Source organism: Brienomyrus brachyistius, chromosome 2 (genome assembly GCF_023856365.1).
Source record: "Brienomyrus brachyistius isolate T26 chromosome 2, BBRACH_0.4, whole genome shotgun sequence".
Lineage (NCBI taxonomy): Eukaryota > Metazoa > Chordata > Actinopteri > Osteoglossiformes > Mormyridae > Brienomyrus > Brienomyrus brachyistius.
In genome coordinates, this window is record NC_064534.1 from 9,930,800 (window position 1) to 9,956,680 (window position 25,881).

The window sequence follows — 25,881 nt, forward strand, 5'->3', positions numbered from 1 at the left end:
CGAGCAACAATATCAATGGAGGTCGGTAGTCTGTCCCAGGAGGCACAGAGTACCAGGCAGGGGCCCTCCCTGGATGGGGTGCCAGTCCATCAGGGGGCACCAGGAAGCAGGAGGCCATGACACCTGCCCACATCAGTTCCCTGACAGGTAAACTGTGTGTATCCTCACTATGGATGGGTATTATTTGGGTTTTATCGATACTAATGATAATGATAAGTAGCGGCATTGATTAGCATCGATACTCTTATCAATACTACTCTCCATAATGTGGTGCAAAAAAGACATGACACGACGTGAAGAGATTTAACAGTGATTTTAATATAACATTTTTTCAAAAATAAGTTAGTTTCCTGTATTAATGCAGTGCTACTTCATTATCCTGCTAGTCCTGGATATAGAAGGCTGAATTTCAGGCCGAATTTTAAACCACTGAAAATTTGGCAGTGTATTTGTAAAGTGAAAACAAAAGTACTGGATATTACCTCTTGAGTTATGAAGATGGTATTAAAACACAACAAATGTTTACAACTGAATTTGTCATTTTGAAATGTATTTTGAGGAGAAAGCAAATTAACTGAATTCAGGTGACTGAATTATACAAATGAACTTCATAAGCTGTATATCTTGGAACTGAACTGTGGTAGCTGAGCATTTTTTCATTGATTATTTTACCAATGAAATTACAACTGAAATATTTTTACTGAAATATTCAATGTTGAAATGTATATTCACATGAAATTACAGCCCCCAGATATTCAAGAATTATTGAATATTTTTATTCAAGCATTATTAAATGCAATGTGTTTTTATTCGCTTAATGTAACTAATTTTTGCATCGATGTCTTCTGTCATTAATTTACTTTCATAAGCATTACATTTACTAAAGTGAGCCTACACTTTTGAACGCTTTACCCCATCTGTCATGATGACTGGAGAGCACAATATATAAACATGCACTTTTGCAACTAAAATATATGACCTGCAGTATCATCATCATTTGGGGATTGTTAAGAATTTAAAAATGCCACTATGTTAGGTCACTTCTTACGGTACGGTACTTTCGTTACTTTCCCTATTCCAGTGACTTCCAGTCACGTTCCAGTACCAAAAGTGCAGAACCGGGGTGCTTTTCCGGTACTTTGGGGTGGGACTTGAAATAATGTCTTTGTCGACTGGTTACGCAAATAGCCTGCCTCTGAAACACAATACAACAGATATCTATATAAAAAAAGTTGCGAACTCAGAGAACAACGATAAAGAAAAAAAAAATTATAATAATGGACGACCCAATAAAGAGACCCAAGCATTAACTGTGATCTAGTTGGAAGCACAGACACAACAAGATCAGGATGGCAGGGACAAGAAATTAAGTACTTTGTATAATATACTAGGGCGGAACGGTATTATTTGGTTGTAATAAACACTGGGGTATTTATAAAGCAAACAGGAGTTTTTGCCGATAATTTCTCACAAATCCATCTGATTTAAATGATTATGATTGTTCCGGAGACGGCATGTAGTACTTATGCACAAGCAGCAGAGGTAAAGCTTTAAACTAATTTTTAAACATATGTACATTAGATAATCCATAAAAGGAATAATAATTAAAATTGCAAAGCTGGTTAAGTATTTTGTTTCCTACGACAAAGTAAAAATGTTTTAACGAAACAAACCCCCTGCGCTATAACGTCTGTACAGAACTGAAAGAAAGAAAAAGGCTGATCTTAATCTAGATGACTAGACACATAGGAATTGCATGTGCATAACACGCGATGTTGGTATTAATATCAAACATCGTCTAGCCATTTAATAGCCTAAAGCCTTTTTTTGAATTCAGTACAAAATGCCCTGCCTCGCGTTGTGACGTTATTCAGCACCAGTACCAGTTTTTACACCAGTAGTAAACTAATACCTTGATTTATAGTACTTTTAGTACGTTACTTAAGTACCAAAAGTACAGTACTTGATACGGTGGAAAAGCGCCCTTAGAATGAATTAACAGCAAAAATACTGATAGTGGCACCGTTTGTCTAGGAGCTTATCGATAATATCGGTATCTCTCATTGCCGAAACGGTAGCCATTCAGTACCGGTTTTTCAATACCCATCCCTAATCCTCGGGCCATTCCAGGAATGATTCATTTCCGACATCTTGTCTTATTTGCTCAACTGCTGTTATTTTCTTTATTAGCGCTTTATCTCTGACTACTTTGGCTAGTTTGATTACTAATCGCCGCTTCAGCCCTCGCAGCATGAATATCGAGCGGATGGCTGCAGAATTATTAAAGGCACGTTCGTGTTTCGAGGGAGACGACTAAATAAAACAAGAGATTGGCTTTAATCTCCATGTTTTTGCTCCAGAAAGACAGCCCTGCTTCCCACAACTAATCCATTTGCTACTTCACCAGGTGTTTGTGGGCACACATTGATAAAAAAAAGGCAATTTCGGTTAAAAAAAGAAGAAGAGAAATGGCCTAACGGCGATTAAAAGGCAGACAGACGTCAGCTAAGGTTTTCAAGACACTCAGTTTCATTTAGCCCCACATCTGCATGAAAAAGTAGCTCACTGCGTGCGATCTGCATGTATAATGTACTTCATGTGATTAACCTGCTTAAAAAAAATTTTAAAGTCAGTTTCTTTTGGTTTATCATAGCATCCTAATAGGTAAAGAGGATTTCGCATGTGGTAGACACAGCTCACAGGTCATATACATTCATAAGCTACGCGTACAAGATTAAATAATTCAAGGTTAAAATACACCATGTTAAATATTGATCTGTATTATAACCAAGAGCCTAAAATATTCACATTTATTCATACATCTTCAACACTGTCTTATCTGGTACAAGTCGTATGTCGTCATTGGGCCTGAAGCTTAAGTGGGGGGGGGCGGGGGCACACTTGCCTCACATACTTTAGACCAGGGTATTCATCTGGACACAAACCATGCAAATCGAACCCCCTGCCCTAAAATCTACCTAAGTGGAATCCCCCCCTCCCCTTCCACTGGCAAAATCTAACAACGGGGGAAACCCCTCGGAAAACTTTATGGGAGGGTAGTGGACCTTGGCTTTGTGTGCTAAAGGAATATAGACTTGCTTTAGGCGGACCATCCCAGTTACCTGCATGTTTCTGGACTACGGGAGGAAACGTAGGTAACACATGACATGAACATGCAAACTACTCACAAACATAACTTTGTAGAGATCATCCAAAAAAATGGTCCCCACAAGGTCAGAATGACAGGTTTTATCACATCATGGGGGCATTTGGTCCTCACAATGTAATGTATAGCTGGACCACACACACACATAGTCGTGTAATCATATATCTTTTTGGGAACCATAGATTCATTTCTATGGGAAAAATGCTAATGCTAACTATAACAACCTTAGCCCCTACCCAGCATTAACCATAACCTTAAGTAACCAAACAAAATACAAGAGTTTTTGCATTTTTAGTTTTTTTCAGTCACTTATTTTTTATAAAACGGAGGAAACTGGTCCCCATAAGGTAAAAAAAAAAAAAAGAACACAGGTATTCATCACATTCTGGGGACATTGTAGGTGTGGGTGATCCAGGTTCTTACCTTACCTTGTGGGGACATTTGGTCCCCACAAGGTAAGGTAAACCTGGATCACCCACACACACACTGAACCCCAAACTGTTCGACTACATCACTACCACTGAGCTACCCATTAACAGTCATATATGTATTTTTATGCTGCTTACTTCCCCAAACCTAAAATGAAAACATGTACAAATCTCTTAGAAACGTGTTGTTCTGATCGCAAACTGCCTCAGGAAAGTGTTTCTGCGTTCGTTATTACAGCGTCTGGTGCTGAAATCCAGCGCTAGGTTACCACACGGTAACGGCCTTGTCCTGCTGTCTGTCACAATTACAGGACGGAACATCACAAGTAACATTGTCTTCATACAAACAGTACACAAGAATAATTAAATTACAGTTCACTCCAGCATTGAGGCTACTGGCCAATAAGGTAAGCTGACACGGTGAACCTATTTAGAATAATTGCTATTTCGGTGCATAGAAGGACATCACAGACACACTTAAATAAAACAAACCTCACCTAAAGCTTCCCGCAGCACTTCGGACAAACCAGTTCGCGTTACTATGGCGATGCACACAAGTGCCATCCTGCCTATTTTCCTTTCATCTTGTTCAATTTATTTATAGGTTACTGGACGAGCTTCGGGATAAAAGCGTAATTGTCGGTGTTGCATCCTGCTTGCTCCTACCACTGAGCTGACGGGGGTGGGGACGGGGTCTTTGTTTATAAGACATTTAATCATACTGATTCTGTTACGGCTATAGTTCTGCTGTGGGCCACAACGTGTTACGCGAACCTGTAATAAAAAATTACGGTACTGAAATATCTCGCTTTATATCAACCTGTAATGAAAAGGGGTTCTCAACTCCCCTAAATTGGGAACAAATGTCCTGAAAAAATTATTTTCAAAGAAATACCAGTCATATCCCTAATTACTTAGCATCACAACGAGTGAGGCAATGAATAAAGATTTACCTCATTTTTAATATTTTAAGCTGCATCCCACCACCATTAATTCTCCCAGCGCGCCACTCGTTTTAGGCGGCCAGCACGAGCCCTAGCCGCGAGGACATCGAAGCGTCGCGCTGACTGTCGGGGCGGCGGGACGTTGTGACGCTGGCATATGCAGGCACGCAAATCCGCTTGTTTACCAGGCCCCTGCTAGCTGGCGCCCGCGACGCTCCTCCGATTAGCGCTGCCGCCAAAACGCAGGTTGCGTGTGGAAAACAGGAAGTCGACTGGCGGGGATGTCGCCATTCCGCTGGCCTCCGCATGCTGGCCGTCGTGCTGATGCGCGGAGTGCGATTAACAATCCAAAACGGCAGGGATTACGGCTGGCGACGACAATAAACACTGTTACTCCATTAATTATTCATTTCCCGCGCCGCTCTGTCCGGCCTAATGACCTCATTAAACAGGGAGGGGTCACCGGAGCTGGCCCTCCTTATTCATTGCTCTCATGCTGTTTAAATTTCCAACATTATTAAAGAGCCGCCTGCTAAATCTGCATCCTGCTAATGACGCAGCACAAACTAATGCCTTTCCAAAGACGGTCGATGCAAAAATGCATAACCTTTGCTTAAAATAAAACATACCTACGCACATAAATATGTAAATATGCACATACATCCATCCATCCATCTTCCATAACCGCTTATCCAGAACAGGCCTATGCTGCATATACAGTATATGCATATTTTAATAAAAAACCAGTCATGAGTAATCGCCTGCAGCACGACAGATGGGGAGATGAAGGCTGTGTTTTTATGACCTGAAGTGTTTACGTGCAGTAATATCCGGTGGTGCGGATCCTTCCTACCTCCCCGACATCCATTCGTTTCACACATTCCCGTGAGGGCTGACATCACATCCTCCCGTGGATTTCACAGAGGGCCACCGCGGCTGTGGGGAATAAGGCATACGCACCATAGCGTACATATGCTACCCGAGGCGAGAGGCCGTCCTCAGGACAGCTATTACACGTGAGAGCGATTCCATGTATCCATCCGCCCCCCGAGGCCTACCCATGCTTGGCCATCACATAGCACGCACAGCGTAATTAGCTATGTGGCTGCTACATGGCCATCTGCCTAATAGGTTGTAAAACTGATCTGCGGTGGCATAGATATCATTACAGTGTAGTTGTCGAGGTGTTGTTTGCACAAACAGCATGGTGTTTAATTGTCGTTGTCCCCCCAAGCCCCCCCCAACAAACCCATGCTCATTTTAAATGGCTAAAGGGATGAGTAATATACCGGGGGTACCCAGAAGTGAATGTGTACCGACATTTCATATTCCTCTCATCATGGAAATGACTATAATGTGTCATGGTGGTTCTTTAGCAGAGGAGATGGATATCGATGCTGAGGTTAATGGACCTTGGTGGGCGATCTTATTCCTGCCAACGCGTTTCCACTTCAGGGTTTTCTTTTATGCTAGACTTGTTCTCCCCCCCTTATTTTGCTTTAATATCTAACTCTGAGGAAAGACCTTATATCCCTGCCACCCTATTTAAAGCATGAAATAATCTTGTTTCTATGATGAGGTGAAAAAAAAAACACTTGGGTTAAAGCAAAGATGTATCATTCACAACCTCTACATGGAGCCTGGTATCTGTGTTCTTGAGTGAAATTGTGTTTTTACCATGTAGCCTAACGTACGCAGCTGAAATAACCAGCCATGTTTTCCTGAAGAACCACGGCCTTCTCTATCCCCGGCAACATGTGCGAACGAGCCAGCCTCGTACCATGCGCTCTTCGCACTTTCGGCCGGCTTTTCAAACTCCATCTGTGCGACTGAACTCCCGCGGTGATCAGTGGTCAGCAGGTAGACAGAACAGAAGGATCACCCGAGTCATTACTCAGTCACGGTTCATTCATAAGCATGCACACACACACACACACGCACACACACACACAAACCACATGCTAATGTAAGGGATTCCACGTGTTGTGCTTTAACAAAACTAATCTAACCTGAATCCCTAGTTCACCTTAGCCATCACAGTTTCAAAACAGTCTGTCAATGCAGTACCGAGACGTCTACGTTGTGCTCCACCCAACCCTGCCCAGAACCTTCCCATATTTACACTTGGTCTGGAGAGCTTCTTATCAACAGGTCAGAGAAATGGTTCAGTCTATGAAAGAAGGCAAAGGGAAGCCCAGATCCATGTAAAAAGACGGCATGTGGAAGCTTCCAGAAGCCAACCTCTGGAATGTGTTTAAATACCATTTCATTTTTAAACTTATACAGTCTTCTTGGAGGCTGCATGACGCCAAGGGTGAGTAACAACGAGACAGCAAAAAAAGGGCACATGTAAAAGCGACTGATGATGGTGTTATTAGTAAGAAAAACACTGAATCGGGGGTAGGCACTCTTAATTCTGAGTAATCCTGTATTTGTTAGGAGACAATTTTCATGACAACAGGTCTAATTCTGTAATTACGGCTGCCTGGAATTAACTGAAAGCATGTTGGCCCAGACAGAAGAATCAAAGGTGCTTAGCCCTCAGAAGTCAATGTTCAAAAACAACAACAACAACAAAAATAAATTACCTCTCACTCCCAGACGCGGAGAGCATTTTGAGGGAGCTTTTGACGGATCATACCTCACATTCTCTGGAGCCGGAGATGGTGCAGGTGCAAGGGGCTGTACCGTTAACCAGCATGTCCATGGTGTCTGAGCTCGTCGGGTTGTAGCTCATGTAGTACTCCTGGAGCTGGGGGCTCAGGCCAGACTCCGGCTCCGTCTCTGGGGCCTTTTTCCTCCGCTTTCGGCCCGCCGAGTGCTGCTGGAGCTGCCTCATGGTTCTGGGATACCGCTTCCACGACACGTAGATGACCAGAAGGATGAGCGACACAGACAGGAAGAGGGCTACACCACCCGCCACGATCTTGTGGAAGGACATGTGCTCAAACGGTGGCTCGGGGGTGGCAGGTGAGTTTCCGGGGGATGTGGCACCACTTGGACGAGGCCAGAACCCCCTGTCAGTACGACCAGAGTCAAGAGGCGGGAGGAGTTGGGGTTTGAGCCAAGTGGGGACTGCTCGTGTGGTGGGGGCAGGAGTAGGTGGGGGAGGAGGTCTCACAGTGGCTGTCATGGGGACCATAGTCAGCTGGTCCGTCGGCATCAAGGTCGGTGCCAAAGTTGGCGTCTCCTCACAGACGGAGTAATTCCTCACAGCCTCTATCACCTTCTCCCCCTGGAGTGATTTGGGGCTGCTACATATCATAGTGGTGTCCTTGCTGCCCTTGAAGTTCCTCAACCAGGCCACCAGGGGGCAGATGCCCGGACCGCAGTCCCACACATTGCCGGCCAAGCTGATGGTGTTCAAAGAGGTCCACGAGGCCACTGCCTCTTGTGACACGTTGCTGAGCTTGTTGGACTCTAGGTTGAGTATCTGCAAGTTGGGCAGGCACTGGAATATGGCCGGGTCTAGGGCTTGGATCTCGTTCCCAGAGAGGTCCAGTTTCTGCAGAGTGTGCCAGGTCCAGGGGAGGCCCTGGGTGATTAAACGAATGCGGTTCCATTGTAGGTAGAGCGCCCGTAGGTTGAGGAGTCGCGGGAAGAGGAAGAAGTTAATTCGGGAGAACTGGTTGTGCTCCAGATGCAGCTCAGTGAGCTTGAGCAGCCCCAGGAAGGTGGTGCGTGTGACGGCACGCAGGCGGTTGTATCCCAGGTCCAGGAACTCCAGGCTGCGACACTCCAGGAAGGCGCGGATGGGGATACCCGTGAGCCCATTGGAGCGCAGGTGCAGGCTCTGCAGTTTGCGCAGACCCTGGAACTGACCTGGCTGCAACTCCTGCAGCTTGTTGTAGGACAGGTCCAGGTTGCGCAGGTTGGGCACGCCATGAAAGGTCTGGTTGTGGAGCTGTGAGATCTTGTTGGAGCTCAGGATCAGCTCCTTGAGCCGCCGCACGCCCTGGAAGGCCCGGCTGTCCACCACACCGATGGCATTGTGGTCCAGGTAGAGCCAGACAAGCTGGCTGAGGTGGGCAAACTGGTATGGCAGCAGGGTCGTCAAGCCATTGTAGCGCAGTGACAGGCCCTGGCAGCCGCTGGACACGTTCTCAGGAATGTCCTGGAAGGATCCTGACTCGCAGTAAGCGATCTTCCCCTCGCAGCGACACCCCCGGGGGCACATCTTCTCCGCGCCGGCAAGCAGTGCCAGCACCGAGACTTGGAGAAGGAGACATACCAGCCGGCTGCCACCACGGGACCACCCTGCAGGAGAAGACAGGATACGCAAGTTACGTCGGTAATGCAGATCACCCACGCATCCTCTGGGCCCCAGCTGGATCATGCGACTGACCCCAAAAAAGTGCTTTACATTCTCAGAACATTTACAATTTTCAAGTACTCCCCCCCCCATTGGGAAGAGCTTCTTTGTTCTTTCTGGAGTTTTACTGCTGTAATGAAGGTCTGGACGTCACTGTTGTTGGAGTGCAGCCTGCGTATGAGCTTAATGCATCATGTTATCAAAGCCCAGGCAAGAGTTGTAAGTACTTTAATTTAAGAAATGCAGAGTGAAACTGGAGTACAGGAAGGGCAAAAAAAATTACCATTTCCCCAAACGTTATGGAGCTGACGCAATAGGCAGCGTGCTTTGCTCTACAAATTAAAATCCACCTGTATGTCTGGCTTTTTGCTCCCTCCACACGTAGCATCTCATCTTCAAAGCTCCCGATTTTGTTCCTATGTTTTGTCTTGTGTGACATGTTCAACTAACACCGTGTACTTAAATATAAGCATATAGCTGCAACATCATAAAGGAAAATGCATTTTTACAGACCACTTTTTTTTTAAATGTTGCTGTAGGATCAAGGCACAGGAATGGTACACATCAGTCTCTGGGAAACGGCTGACTAATTTGGGTCATAATGGCATCTTACACAAAACCGACCGTCATCTAGAATGTTCATGGTGAAAATCCAATTCTGAAAGAGAATGGAAGTGCCTCCATTTGCCTCTGTTGGCTTGACACTAATTTCACTGTACAGTCAGACACTAATTTCACTGCACCAGTGCTTCTCATCCCTGTCCTTGAGGACCCCCAGACAGTTCACATTTTTGCTCCTTCTCGGCTCTCAGCACGCCCGAACCAAACAAGCAAACAAGTACATTCTGTACCTGGTACAGGTGTGTTGGGACCTGGGAGGGAGCAAAAATGTGGTCTGTCTTGGGGTCCCCAAGGACGGAGTTGAGAAACATTGTCCTACGCTTTCCCATACAGTCAAACATACTCCACAGCTGTTCCTCACTCTAAAGCAGAGTTAACGTGCTGGGACAGTTTGTTCCAAAATAATCCAAGTACCTGACCCTCAAGACAAAAGATTTCGTTTAAAAAAAAATTTGGGGGGTAAGATGTGAGTCGAAGAACTGCTAATAATTCCAAACAATGACTGTATGACATAATCTGGCTGCTTTGCTTCAGGAACGTAAGCCGCTTCCCTTCAGCTTCTCGGTTTAACGCTCTGCTGCCCTGCAATGCTATCTTATAATACATAAACTGCATGCATTTCGCAAGCAATATGCATCCTTCTAGAAGACACATATGAATTCAGGGAATCTCATTCCAAGTGATCTGGGTCTCCAAACTACATTCTTTTTCTAAGCATTCCTGCTACAAATCAGTGAAATAACGTGACGTAAGGCAGTAACACTAAGAACATTAACACTTGTATCTAAGCACGGATGTCTGCAGTGGCTTCTGGTGCAAAAACAAGGCTCCTGTCCCACATGGGTGCTGCTACACAGTTATGTGGTGATAACAGTGAACAGCACCTCAGCATTATGGAAATCCTCCCTCGACCGTGACTGGTGTAGGGTGGCAGGGGGGCCCGGAGCCCATCCCAGGAAGCACAGGGCACAAGGCAGGGGACACCCTGGATGGGATGCCTGCCCAGTGCAGGATACACAAGCTCATACTCACGTACTAAGAGCAATTTAAAGACCACGCTACAGCTATGATTTTCAGATGGCACAAGGAAGCTTCGCCAGGGGGAACCGTGCACAATCGTGGAGAAAGTGTGCAGCTTGTTAGCACACAGACCCACAGTCCTGGCTGTGTGAAGCCACAGCGTTACTCCCTAAGCAGCCCTTACAGAAGCTAAACGCCATTACAGCAGAGACGTTTATTTATATACTTTATAACTTTTTCCTAGACGCTCGTTTTCCTTTTAAAACACTTTCACACAATTAAATCTTTTAGCGAGATCATCTAGGTTAATTATCTCTCTCAAGGGGTACAAAGGCAGTACGATATTTTTGGGGGGTAAACTTCAGCCAGCTCCCTTTCCGTTACGAGCCCCACACCTCTGCAGGCGTGAGGCTCTCCAGCCCAAGGATTTACCCATAAATGGGGAAGTGTTGCCAACATGCAGCTCTTCCCCAGTTCACGCCCCCGTCGGCGAGCCTGCGGTGGAAAAAGACGCACTCCTCTCCCACACAGATGGTCCCCACATCCTCACAGCGAGAAAAGCGTCGGTACGGTTACCGGGAGAACCGGGAGGGGGGGAATGACTGCTATCACCGCAACGCACAAAATAATGCTTCGCATAAGAGGCGATGTTTTGGCAAAGAGAAGTCACAGGAGATAAGCTTCCTTTGAAGCGGGGTTGGGGGCTTCAATGAAACACGGAGAGATTGAAATACATGGAATTAAAAAAAAAAAACAGATGGAAATGTCATATTCTGACAGGCTAAAGATGAATAACATTCAGTGTACATCGTTACCTTTTCCAGGTAATACATACACATATACACACAAAAACACACACACACACACACACACATAAAAATATAACAGTGGCACTGTGTGTCAGCACAGGTTGGGTGTTTGCATCCCACCTCTCCTCTGTCTTTGCATGTTACCCCTATATTCTGCAGGCTATGCTTAGGCTAATCGGCATCACAAAACTGTCCTTAGATTTTGAGTGTGTGCATGTATCAGACTTGGGTACAACCCCAGTCTTGTGTTTTGTGCTACCAGGCCCCACCAAGACTGCGATAAGTAGCTGGAAGATGGACGGCTATACATCTCCTGAATATTTTAACTAGCATTCTGTACACATGAAATAGAGGGGGTTATTTTATGATAATTATATAAAATAATTAACTACGTCTTATAACGATACTGGCTTTCAGTGATATATACGACAGTACGAGGTCTTTAACAACAGTATACAAAATCTACTAAGCACAATTTATACCAGCATATGTGCTGAGGAATATATATCAGTATATACCCAGGTATTCATTATTTCCGCACATTTTTCCGACTTAATCCCGGCTTATTGAAACTGGCACCATTAAGACGACCGTTCCTTATTCAGCACATTACCTGCTGGACAAGCACATTTAGAAGCCTCCAAAGATGTGCCTTAGAGCACAGAAAGTGAGGTCGGGGCCAATGCAGTGTGCACAGCTATTTATGCAGACAATTTTGGCTAATAATAATGCCATCGGTACGGTTAACGCGCTTAACTACAAATTCCACTGGCCAGTATACATTAGCGAGGTCATTTTAAACGTGCAGATGGAGCCCAGGATGGGATCGGGGACGACGGCGACCAATCCGTGGAAAAAATCGGCACGACACTAATACATTAATGAGACACAATCGACTGTATGCATCTTCTGTGTCGTGTTCCCTACTCCATTGCTATGGCTCAGGGGAAAATTTATAAGGGGATGGCAGCGTTCAAACGTCACATCAATTTCCCTGAGTGCTTTTTTAAGTGCGGGTCTGGGAAGCGTCATCCCCCGCGCCTCAAACCGATCCCAGCGGCCGTCGCCGATCGTTAACGGCGCTTGCTGTTTCAATGTTTCAAGAATTGTTCCTTACAAGCTCCCCACGACATGTGCATGGACTTGGCGCATTGACATGCCCACCCCCAGGATAACTTTCGGGCAAAACCTATAGGTGTTTGCGGCTCTCCACCCTGCAGCCTAATTTCCAGTCCTAATATAGCAAAGAGTAAACAACGAGATTTAAATGTAATGTACTGTTTACTCATCGTAATTATTTCTGGAGACCCGGCTCCAGCTGACCACCCCCTCCAAGAATCGGAGTGCGCCCCCCTTTCCATTGGCTGTGATATACATCATATAAAGAAGTTTACCCAAACGTATGTGACGCGATTGTGAGCACAAATCAAACATAATTATTGTACGATTATGATATATATATATATATATATATATATATATATATATATATATATATATATATATAACCTTGCAATAACCTTGCAACGTGCGTTAGTAGCTCAGGATTGGAACTGAAGGACCCGAATAAGCAACGTGAAGAGGATTATAAGCGTTTTATGTAACATATGCACGGCACATCAGCTTCACAATGCTGCCATTTACAAAGAGGTGTGTTCTCTGCTTAAGCGCAGTTCCAGAAATCCTGCGGCTTGATGAAGCTTTCAGACTCAACGCTCTACCGTGACAAGCAGGGGAGGCTTATGCCAGCTGATAATATCAGTACCGGTCCAATAAATCTATATTGCAGCATGGTTTGCTTTCACAGCCACGTCAAAGAATTGAAGCCGCAAAAAATATATATTTATGTCTTAGTTGTGACAGTTGTTATCATACAGTGTAGTACGTACTGGCGCCCCGAAAGGCTGGGGGTTCAGCTGCCTGGAAGCGCCCCAACTCCCCTAGCTCTAACAGTAAAACATCCAGTTGCATAAACGGGCCGAAACATAATGGAAAGCCGGAGAATGCCTAGCAAAGTAATTTTGCAACAGGCATGATTAATCTTTGCCAGGAGTCTAGGGCGACAGCGGCAGAAGCCCGGCTGAGCAGCATGTCGTCGCGGCGCTCCGTCAAGCTGCCGGGAAAGCGCGTTAAGGCGAGCGGCCCTTCGAGCGCTAATCACGGTCCACCTGGCGACGGGCCGCCGCGAATAAGCAAAATTACGTTTCGGAAGGGAAAGATGAACTGAATAAAACAAACACCGGGCGCAAGCACGGCAATTTCCTCAGTTACAGGTCTCCCAGGGTTCACAAGGCGAATAAATAAAGGCAAAAAATAAACGTGCCTATAAAAAAGCAATTTAATATGTGAGGCCGGAGGGTCCGAAAAGAATAGATATTTGCGATGAGTACTTGCAAGCGGATGGGCGTCCGCAAACATCTTCATCTAAGGCTGCACAAAGGTTCTGATATAAGAAAAGCATTTTTGTGTACAGCGTACTTTTGAACATTAAATGTAATTCAGGGTAATTGCGGGCTCACTGTAATTTCTCCATCGCTCAACCCTTTTCGTCCAAATGCACCACGACACCCATAGCACGGCCGACACTGTGCACCGCTCCGTCGGCGTGTCATTAGTGTTAACAAGGTGTTTTGAATGCCATGTGTACTTCCCCCTGGGGCGTGACGGATTCATTTTCTACTTTTGTGTTACCTAATGATCCACTACACGCATAAAAACAGAAGGCATAACTGTCCACAGCGCAACTCTGCGCATATATAAGTCTGAATTGAATGAATGTAAATCGCGGCTCTTACGTAATGCGCGTTCACGAGCAAAAAAAAAAATGCAGGGGCGCGCTTTAAGTGTATAGGTAAAAGGGGTTAATGCGCGACAGTGCTCGCTGCCGGCTGACACTTAGGAGAGATCAAGGCCAGGGAGCATCTGGCCTGCAGTTTGAAAGCGCGACTCGTGCTACACGGTGAACGTCTCCCGTCAAACTGATGGAAGGAGATGCGAGATAATTGGTGTTTATTTGTCGCGGGTGCTCGGCAGCCTTTTGTCAGCCGCGAAAATGCCACCGGCTGACATCATTGCTTGCCTTCCGGAGGCTTCCACTGCTGGCGGAGTGAGTGGCACCGCATCCCAGCCACTATTTATTGCCGCCGCTGACTCATTTGCGTGAGCAGAGAAGATGCATTCATTCCCAGATGAACATGGACGGTGCACTTAACCACATTTTCCCTAAAAGTCTGATTCACGCATGTACTTAGAACGCTGTGCTGCCCTGCCAGCATTTAAGGGCATAATTGTTTTATTTTCAGACCTTCATTTTATTTTGTACCTTTTCAGACCTTTCAAGCCATAATGATTTTAGCTTAATTTCCTGCCTTTGACTAAGAACTGCCTTCTGACGGTATGGATACAGTAGGCAACCTGTTTAAAAAGCTTCGATTCTCGTCAGTTATGATTGAAAAGCATTTGCCCAGGGATCATATTTATGACTCAAAAATGGATACCACATATCATTTAGCTAATCACCCTGTCACCTGTGTCTTTGTTCACAGGTTTTAATGGAATCACATCAATTTGCATAGTCGTGTGTGGGAGGAGAGCTGAGCAAGGGGTGGTAATCAGTACTTAAAAAGACAGCCTAGCGTAAGCCAAAACCAACCGGTATTTACTGTTGCACTTTTACAAGGCAAATACTGCAAGGGCGGTAAAGTCCCATGACCCCATGAGATCGCTGAGGTTTATGAGACAGTCACAAGGCAACCCCACAGAAGACCTGCTTACTCTACTGCTCTGTTTGACTCTGTTTAAGGATGACGCCCTCTGATTGGCACAGAAAGCATGTCGCAGTACCACAAGATTTATATGTCAAAGCGACTGGAATCCAGAGGTGGAAATCTCAGGCCCAGAAAGAAAAAACTCCTAAATTTTGTTTCAGCAAAACCAGTTGAGTATAAAGAGTTACAAACACAGAGAACTGGTTGATAGAAGCAAAATCACGGTCTGGATTTTTACTTTCTGGACCAGAAATTTCCACAAATGCTAGAATGCAGGATGCCTCATGCCTTAAGCATCCTGGGATATGTTCTAGGTACACCATGACCGTGTGGCTCAGTGCGCTAAGCCTCTGTCTGTGATCCAAAGGTGGCCAGTTTGAGGCTGGGTTGGGCAAATTTGCAGGTCCTTGAGCAGGGCCCTTAACCTCCAGCTCCCTGTGTACTGCTACGGGTGGCTGCCCTTCACAGCCTGCTCGCACCTACAGAGAGCAAGTTGGGGAATGCATAAAGAGAATTTCCCCACGGGGATCAATAAAGTATCAGTTATTACTGTTAAGAAGAATGGGGTGTATTGGCTCACACACAGGGAACTGGACTGCAGTTGTCTTTGGCTCTCCAGTGAATGTAGATGAGCTCGACAAAGATATAGTAAATGAATATGGAGCTAAGACAATGGTTACATGTAGTCCAGTTTAGGACTTTGCAGAGAGTGCTTGAGGGGCAGGTGGTCAAATGTTTAAAAGGGGCAATCGGTACCAAAACAGGCAGGTGATCAGCGCCCCCCCCCCCACCCCCGTTCTGCACATGCCTGGTGCAGTTCATATATACAGTGCATGTGCAGCTGATAAACTCTTGCACTTTTTCTACAGTTATGTGAGTGCAAGGAATGTCTGAATTTTATGGCATTAAATATTACCATCCTTTACAGGTACCATTTTGTATTTTTTTATTGTTTGTTCATGAATAGATGAATCAGGGATGCCTGTGCTCATTCACCATCCTTCTTCTAAACATTTCTCCTGATCAGGGGCATGAGGGGGGCTGGAGCCTGTCCCAGACATCACAGAGCACATCCTGGACGGGGTGCCAGTCCATGACAAATGGGAAATTTACAGATAACAATTAGCCTGATTGTCTTTGGACTGCAGGAGGAATCCCGTGTGACACGAAGAGAACATATAAACCACACACACACATTTGTATTCATATCTTTGTGGGGACCTTCCATTCATTTCTGTGGGGAAAACCTCAACAATGACAGCCTTAATCTCTACCCAGCCCTAACCTTAACCACAAGTAACCAAACAAAAGACTTTTGGCTATTTGAGTTTTTTTAATGTAGTCACAGAATTTTACAAAATTGAATTGTCCTTTATGTGGTCAGAAAAATGTCCCGCAGGGTCAAAATAACAGGTTTTTATCACATATATACATGACCACACTCCCCTTTATGCTCACACAAACACAAACAGATTGGAGGTTGGATTTAAACCTACAACCCAGTGGCAGTTAGCCAATGCCCCACTTCTTCCCAGTGTAATTCTTTAAATGGAAAGAAATGAAGAAAAAAAATTAAACAGTCCCTCTGGCCACAGAATAATGGTGAGATGGATGTCATTTCCTAGACCAATAGTAACGTCTCATTAAATGAAAGGGACAGGTCAAGGCCAGCCTTGTATAATTATGAATGCTAAGCATTAACATTTCTGTCAGTACATGAGCTGCTCTTTGGCAAGGTGATACTAGAAAATACATCCAGCTAATGTGACTGGTATTAATGGTCATGTCTCTAGTATATTCTGCTAATCATCACCGGCTGTATGAATTTAGGCGAAAACAGCGAGGGGGCTGGTACTGCTGATGAATGCCATGATTTAGCACTAAACATTTTGTTTGCTGATTAGTTTTTGGGGGCTCCGGACTCGTATTAATCTAACATGATAACAAGGCGTCTTGTTGAGAACACAGAGTTATTTGATCCATTCCACTGACACAAGAAAAGCACTTTTGAAGTCTATTCCAGAAATGAAGCTCAGCAACACAGAACGGACCGTCCTCCGAATGTGTGCTTCTCAAACGTGTTTCTACCGCCCCTGGAAAAGACGTGAGGGCTCCGCCGTGCCCCAACTGCCACCTTCCATGGGGGATGTACCCCTCGTCCTTCACACATAACCGGCATGGGCTGAGAAGGGGCTTTTTCTTAGGGGTTCAGGCCTGTGAATATGCAAAAGCACCATCTGTCTGCAGCAAATATGCTACATTATTGACGGTTAGTCACAACTGAAGGTGTTCAAATATGAAATTCAGGTTTTAAAACGAATGCAATGGTACATTAATTGCATCAATATAAGACAAAAGGAGAGTTCATCATCATGCCTGCCTGGATCTATTATAAAAAGTATAACAAAAAATATATTAAATTTTTCAGGTACTCAGTTCACCTGAAAACAAGTAGTAAACTCGAGTCACAAGGACACATCTGGCTAATTAAACCTGAATAACACTGAGCTGAAGAGGAGTGGCGAGCTGAAGAGGATCTGATGATTAAAGCAGGTCAGCTATGCAGATGTATGGTTCGTCGCGTGTCAGCGGACTGACAAACCGCCCTTGCTGTTCTGCGCTGCGCTTGGAGCAGGAATTTCGGGAAGCTTGCGTGGACGGTGTGGCTCCTCGTGGGAAGTTTCCCCGCGAGTCCTGCCACGTCATGCCTCCCTGTAATAACGTGACTCACTTTGCCGAAGGATCGTGTCCCCTTCATCCTTCCTTCGCACTCATGCTATGTGTGTCTAAACGGCTGCCGGGAGCGTCGATACGGACAGCCGCCCTGGGGATCATACTGCTGGGAAGGAGGACCTGACAGCGTCCCCACGCGTGGGTCCCTGTGCCCGAACTGCCGAGGAAACTTTCATGGGCCATCATGTATGTCAAACTTCAGGAAAGTATTGCACCGACTTAGGTTAGATCCACACAAACTGCCAAGACGGTAATTTCCCAGTGCGCGGGTTCCAACACTTTGTCAACAATGGCTCTGGGAAGCAGAAATACAGATATCCCTCATGACAGAGTGGAATCCGAGAGGGCGATAACATCAAAGCCAGGTAACAGAGGAGGTACGGAGCCAACTTCTTCAGGGGCCTTTCATGGTCCCCTGAGTGACTGACACATCATTAGCAAATAGACCAGTCATGTATATCTGATACCACAGAAGCAAAAACCACAGACACTGTGTCCAAAATTGCTTTGCAGGCCAGGCTAATCCCCAAGCTTCATGCGTGAACAAATACAATTATAAGACCTTAGCAAGGTCTCAGCCAGGTAATAGACTTTCACCTGCATGCCACTCAACCCAGAATTTCTCACCTGTAAAATATTAGCTGAGTCTACAGATAGCTGAGTGACTTAAAGCCGTTCCTCTTCCATCCATACTAAGAAAAGTGTTGCATACAAAAGGTTATACTGGAATATATATTTGTGTTGCAGATACTTTCATCCAAGGAACTCTCAGAGTTTACAGGGTTTTTTTTTAAACACATTTATCCATTCAATGGATATTTTGCTATAAGAAATTCAAGTCAAGCACTTCCTTATAGAGTATAGCAATGGGGCTGCTTCTCAGGAATGAACAGGCAGCTTTTTTTTGCTGAGAGAGAGAGAGAGACAGAGCCCCTCAACGGCTAAGAGTTACCGTTGACCCTCCCTGGGACCATACTGTGAGTCAATTGTGGTACCTAGGAGAGTTCTGTGGCACCGAAATTACCGCAGATGAGTCAGTTCTTCCTACATAACTCACTCCGGAAATCCTCGGGCCCCGTAAAAGCCCAGGATCGCCGAACACTTGCATTATCACCCTGACATGCAGACGCAGAACCTGCAGGACTTTTACACATCAGTTACCGAATTCTGAAAATTCTCAGTTACCGAATTCTGAAAATTCAAAAAGTCACTGCAGTAAACTCTGCAACATCTAAATCAGAGTAAGCAAACCCCCCACGCATGACCAGATATCCCAGTAATAAAATCCAGCAAAAAATTCCTAAAAATGGATGCCCATACATTACTAATTGTTGTTTTGCCATTTCTGCAGCATATCCTGCTTCTAATTGTTCTGTTTTACTACAGGATTAGTAATTTTAATTTATCCTGGAATGCAAGGCAGGGTGGGAGCAGTGTCAGAGTAATGAACTTCTGAAACTCACATGGCCTGAATCCAAATGCATGATTAACAACTACACTGAAATTGTTCCCTTGAAAAACAGCGATAAGCCACAGACAGTGTTTCACAGCCCTTTAATAGGTGCCAAGCAGGCACTCTTGCAAAGCAGCCCGGCAATCGTACAGCCGACGGATTCATAAAGCCGGATGCTTCTCTGTAGAAACTGACGCCGGATGCCACATTCAAGGTTACCTCGGTCCCTCCCCCGCCCCCATTTTAATCAAACATCTAGGTTCAAAACCACCACCTGTTATGTACAAGCCATAATTTATCACTGCACTGTAATATGCCTTTTTATTAAAGGAGAAGATAATCCACAACGAGTTCTCTTGCTGAGGCTAAAGCTCAGATTGACCTGCCATCCTGCATATCCTCAGATCTTCTGTAGCAAATATAATATGCTTGGTAAAGAGTGTGGCACATTTTCAGAATGAAGCCAGAGACGATCCTAGGGACTCTGGGGGCCCTAGGTGAAGAATTCCATGGGGCCCCCAGACTCCACCTCCCCCAGCATGGTAAAATTTATTACCTTTATTTTAGTGTGAAGTGCAAATTAATAATATCAACAAAAAGAATTCCATAAGCATGAGACCTTTTGTGAAAAACAGAATGCACAAATAAAGCAGATTTGTCGTTGCAATGTAATTGGCCACCCTCAGGAGCCCCCCCTCCCAGCTCGGGGCCCCCGGGCCCCTGGCCCTTGCCTATCCTGTCGATGCACCTCTGACAGAAGCTAAAATCTAAACAATGCCTGACATCTCAATGGCACATCTGAAAGACCAGTGTTCCAGTGGTAGTTGCTGTCTCTACCAACTATACTGGTTCACCACTAGTTCCTTCCAGTAATGAACTGCTTTCAAGACTCGAAATGCAAATGTTCACATTTTTAACAGCATTACTGCTTAATCAGTCAGGCAGCTAAAAATGACAGTGTGTTAATGACATTTAACGTGCATCTAACTGCGTGCTGAGTTCTAAATGTAACGCTGTTAAATTGGCATCTTGTGGCTGTCTTAAACTGGCATGTGCATTGTTTTTTTCCCCTTCTCAGTCTGTGGATGTCACTGGGGATAGTGGTGGTTGTTAAATACATGAATAATAATTAATTTGCATACATCTGCGCTGTTTATATAGTTAGACAGACCATTAATCCTCATTAGGCCTTGATTTCATCCAACTGCCAGGTCACCTCTCTTTGGTAATGAATGACTAATTTAAAGTGTCACTTTTTTTGTTACATACAAATCATGATAAGTTTTGCAGAGTCTAAATCAGTCCAGTGTAGTGTTTCACAAAGGACAGGCTGAGGCAAAGGCCCAGAATGCAGTGCAGAGTCAATATGGAAATGTGTAGTGATATCTATTCATATGCCATAAGCTCTTGTCCTGTACAGTCACAGTAATCTATCCCAGGAAGCACAGGGCACCAGGCACCCTGCACGGGATGCCAGTCCAGTGCAGGGTACATCTTCACAGCCAGCGGAATGCCTGGAGTTTCTGGCCCCCCTGACAAAATGTCACCTTGCCCTAGGATGACCAGATAATCCATGTCATGGAGGACACGTTGGGCTGCAACAGGATTTGTAAACTACCATTTCAGTTAAAAGGACCAGGAATTCACCAAATCGCTGAATTCTTGCTGCGTGCTGATTGGTCCGTCTCCTCTAATCACTATTGTATTACTATTGTTAATATGAAACAGCTGGATGAGCCATTCAATCAAATAAACAAACCAATCCAAGAATAAGAAGAACTGAACTATTTGGCGAAGCACGGGAGCATTTCAGGTTTATGGTAGTTTACAAAACCTGAAATAGCTCAAAGTCTCCCCTCTGACATGGATGGGGCTGCCAGCTGTTAAGAATCAGGTGTGACACTCGCACTTTCTGACTCTCATTGTTTAGCAAGAAACCTTACAGCAAATTTATATTATTACATTATAAGCCTAAAATTAGCTACATGAAATGCGTTGCTGAAGTTCGCGAAACCCTACAGATTATCCAGATATCACCATGTTATTGTTTCAACGTTGAATTATGGTTAAATGTGTTGAATTATAGTCAGTGTTAAATTATCAACGTTGAAACCGAATTGATTTTTGGTCGGATTTTCAGTATTGAAAAACTGATGGTGGCAAAACCTTAATTCAATGTTGATATAAAGTGAAACACTGAAGATTAACGTTGTTTCAACCTTTTCGTCTGATATGGAATCAATATCATTTCAACATATGTGTGCTATGTGTGTTTGTACAATTAATGTCACATACATGTAAATGAGTGCGCAGACCTGTCTGAAATTGGAAATCTCACGCAAGCCATCTGACCATAGTTGGCAACACTGCATGGATTATTTGGTCACCCTCCTTTGTACTCCCCAGTCAATTTGACACATATCTTTACATATTCAAGGGCTTCTATCAAGTCCTCCCCCCACCCGGAGCCTGCCAGGGGATCCACGCTTCTCTAACGCCCCTGCAATGCACATATCAACTCACTTAAACCACATGTTTTCATATGTGGGAGGAGACCCACACCAACACGGGAAAAACGTGCGAACGCCCAAGCAAAGAGAGCCAGAGGTGAGAATCAAGCCCACAATACTGTAGGTTTAAGATCACAGAGTTGCCTGCTTAGCCAATTCTGCGCCTAAAATGTAGCATCCATTCATATTTCCCATTTAAAGTTAAGAGCCACTCCGCGAACTAAAGCAATGGGGAATAACTGTTCCATTCACACCTGACCATGTCATTGAACTCACAACAAATAGTTCTAAATAATAAGCCCTACATGACTACTGGAGTTAATCTAGGCTAAGGTACGCCCCCTTTCAGCAGCGGCATTGATATGGAACATGGTAAAGACAAGGCGCTGCTGCCCGAGCTGGGGCGGGCTGTCACGCACGCAGACCCTGCCCCTGGGTACGATGTAAACACGGTGCCCGTCAAGGCTCGACACCGGCTTGTCAGTAACTTGTCGGAAGATGCCCAATTACAATAGTCGGCTTGACACCGAAGATATCGCTTCCCGGCAGCGTGATAGGATTACAGAGGACATCAATTTTCTCATGCAGAAACACCGACTCAAGCCTGTGTTTGCCTGATGCACAGTTTCAAAAGAACTTAATGCATACAGATATTTCCATAATATATATATTGTATTTGCTTTATACAAGGAATATACATGCATTTGCCAGTTTGCAACATAAAACAAAATAAAACGTCTGGTTTTATAATATTTGCACCTGGCATACGACGATCATGTTCAACGATTCGCTGATATGCAGATGTGAGAGTCGCTGCATCACAAATGGGGATAAACCACTTACTAAGGCATAAAAACTCAGTCACCAGAAGTCAATATTACATTCATAAACACAGAAAATCGTTGCCATGTAAAAGTCACGATATTGTATATAGGATTCGTTTGATGTAAATAAGTTAGACGTTGTAAGCCGAGAAAATATTAAGCAAACGTAAATGATACTGATTAGTGGTGTGATGGTTTTTGTCATAAATATACATTTAAATAATGACCATGGACTCTAGAAATAGTTATGTTTAAAACAACTTATACGAAAGACAATACAGAATATTTGGCTAAGAAAAATTTGTATAATGCAATACCCTCCCGATAAACACAGTTGCGTCAGGTTTGATTTTTATTATTTTTTGCGTAATACTTGTTTCAGTAAGGAATTTATGTAAACACACTTACCCATATCAGAAATCCTGTTGATCCTTATGTGGAGCTAAAGCTTTGAAGAACTTGAATATTTAGTGACTCTTTAAATCCCCGAGCCGGAATGATGTATCGGACCAGACCCGGTGATTTGTTCTCCCGCAGCAAACAAATTGTGAAACTATGGATGCGCTGCACATGCAACGCAGCGCGTCTCACACACTTGGCCAGCTTCACACCTAACGACCGCCGGCGGAACACGCCTCGGACGTGCCTTCAACGCGTTCATTTGTGCATCAGTTCTGGGGCACGGAGACACGGAAATTGACTAAGGTCAGAAAGAGAAAAGAAAACGAGCAAACGAAACCCTGTGCATCCTAATTGCTGTTCAGCAGGAAAAAAAACTGACCTACATGGCTTCGCAAGTAAATAAAACAATGTTCTAAGACACTTTAAGCAATGTTAACCATCCAGGATTTACGTTATGATGATACTGATGAACGGATTTGAGAGAAAAAAAGGAGAGAGAAAGAAAAGATAAAGACCCGGCATGATGCGGGGGTTTTGGCCAGCGCAGATAGACGACTGCGGACGGACTGCGCAGCGCTGCACGGCGGATAGCGAACAGGAGCGCAGCTCGCCGTACCAGCAGAAGCGCCGTGTGAACGGCTTGCCTCTCTCCCTTACTCACACCCTTCTCCCCCTCCCTCCATCACACACGTACACAGGAACACACGCAGACAAACTTAATACGAAAGCGTATCTGATTTCACACGCAGACGATCTTGTATGAAATCATACAGGCCGATTAATAATCGCAATCGCTCCGACACTCCGTCGGTAAAATGATGGTACGGTAAAATGATCGCTGGTGATTTATTCTGTTTCATGATGTTGGGATAGCCTTTGGAACAAATCTTTCCACTTATAGGGCTTCTATACGTGCTCAAATGAGTGAAGAGGCTGTACACGTTACACCTACTTTTCATCCGCTGCAATCCTAAAGCACACTTAATTTGATGTGCTCCTTTTTCATTTGGACATGTTTCAGTGAAATCGAACAGTCGATCAAGCTGGCAAACACGCAGATTATTAACTCAAATCCCATGTCCGTTGCTGCTGATTTCAAATTATGCGCATTGGCTCCTGATGTTATTGGAGGGACAGGTAATTATGAATGTGATAAAAAAATATCTCCAGCAATAGCAAGGCATTGACTTGAGAAGACACCATGTATAATGATTGGTGGTAAACCAAAACCAAGACATAGAGATGCTTTTCAAAGCCTTTTAAAAAACCATTTTCATGCCCTCTTTGGGCTTTAAACGGAAATAATGTGTACCTTGCTCTGAGCTGGAACATGTTTGCTGACAAACTTTGCGAGCACAAGCTGGCAGGTTCTGCATCAGGCCCAGATTTGCCCTCTCTGTCAAACACTCGGAAAACATGAATGGACTGGACACTTCCAGACATGGAAAAGATTATTTCTGAAATGGGTGGGTTTGGCCTCGAGGCATGAGGGAGATGAAGAAGCCAGTAAACTGAAGAAATAGGGGTCTGTTGTTGGTGACATTAAAGACATTTTAAAGAATAATATCTTTTAGTGCTTCTAACATTGTTTCTCCCCCCCCCCCCCTCACAGCTTGATGTGTATATGAATTCAGTACCATGATAAATGGGGAATCATTTAGCTGGATGCTTGCAGCCCAGGTCATGATTGTGCTGTGAGTGTTCACAGGATGATGTCAAGGGGATCCAGCAGTACGCCGATTTAATCACACAAAGCAAATACACAGTAGCTTAATTGCGATGAGAAATGTAGAGCTATTTGCTATATGTTTCCATTAATAAAATGGAACGCGTTATTCGTGGTTCAAATTACAGGTGAAATTACTCCCCTGAATGGGACACAAGCTGCCTTGAAAGCCTCCCCTGAGACCTTTAGGGAGGGTCTAAAAACTGTCCATTTTTGTGTTATAGGATATATTTTATTTTGTTTATATTAAGGTTCCTGAATATATATATATATACTTTAGAAGTCATGGCACACATTGGAAAATTGGGCGACTCCAATTGTATAATTCGAACCCTGGGTTGGTCCCTTGTTCTCAGTTGTTCCCTGCCTGGTGCCTGTTGCTTCTGAAATAGACTCTAGACCCAGAGGACAAGAGGGCATGGAAAACAGATGGAGATGTAAGCCACAAGACTCCCAGAACTTGTTTCTCCATCCCTATGTAGGCAGCATGTATTATGGAAACAGGTAATGTGGTAATATCAGGGTTCTTCATCGGTGCAGTGTTACCTGAGAGTCCACAAGAAAGGTCAGGGCAGACTCTGCTCCACTGAGGAACATCAGGTCTTTTGATGCAGCAACCTGCTGGAGATATTTCACCACAGCGGCTGGAGTACGTTTGTGTGCTGTGATCTGCTGGAGAAGCATGATAAGTTCCGGTGAAGCCAAACACCTGAAGAAACTCATCATGAAAGGCAGCTCCATCACCGGATTGACCCTGGACCCAGTGGAGGAAGTTGCAGAGAAAATAATGTTGGTAAAATTGGAGGACATGACTCTGCTCTCTGGGCCCAGAGGGGGCGCTCTTCTCAGAGCATGTTTAGCCATTGGATCACCCCACCAAGGTTAAGATTAATTCCACCTGCTGCCATCAAGCAGTGTAATGTCTTCTCACAGAGAACCAGCTCTCACCCTCAGCCATAAATGATGCCGGGGTGCCATTTAAAAACAACTACAAATCTAACCAAAGATTCAAAATGGTGTTAAAAAGAAAATGTGGATGTGCAGGGGATGTCTGTGTTAAAGAGAGTGAAGAGGTGAGCTTGTCCTTGGCAGAAGAACATTTTTTTTTGTTTATGCTAAAAATAAATGAATAAATCAACAAATAAATAAATAAATAAGCCTTCACA

At 44.5% G+C, this 25,881-nt stretch overlaps 1 protein-coding gene across 3 annotated transcripts in view; it reads right to left on the reverse strand.

The window, feature by feature from the left end:
• Positions 1–23,523, reverse strand: part of lrrtm4l2 (leucine rich repeat transmembrane neuronal 4 like 2) — a 36,743-nt gene extending 13,220 nt beyond the window's left edge. Inside the window, exons 1-2 of one of the 3 annotated variants that reach the window (XM_049004797.1) lie at positions 22,996–23,523; positions 7,180–8,795 (exon numbers count right to left, since the gene is read on the reverse strand). In XM_049004797.1, the coding sequence (XP_048860754.1) occupies positions 7,180–8,795; positions 22,996–22,999 (1,620 nt within the window). In that variant the 5' untranslated portion in view covers positions 23,000–23,523. Of the gene's footprint in view, positions 1–4,547; positions 4,919–7,126; positions 8,796–22,995 lie in introns of those variants that run through there. The other 2 variants (XM_049004805.1, XR_007388868.1) reach the window with 2 other exon arrangements.
• Positions 23,524–25,881: the final 2,358 nt, after the last annotated feature.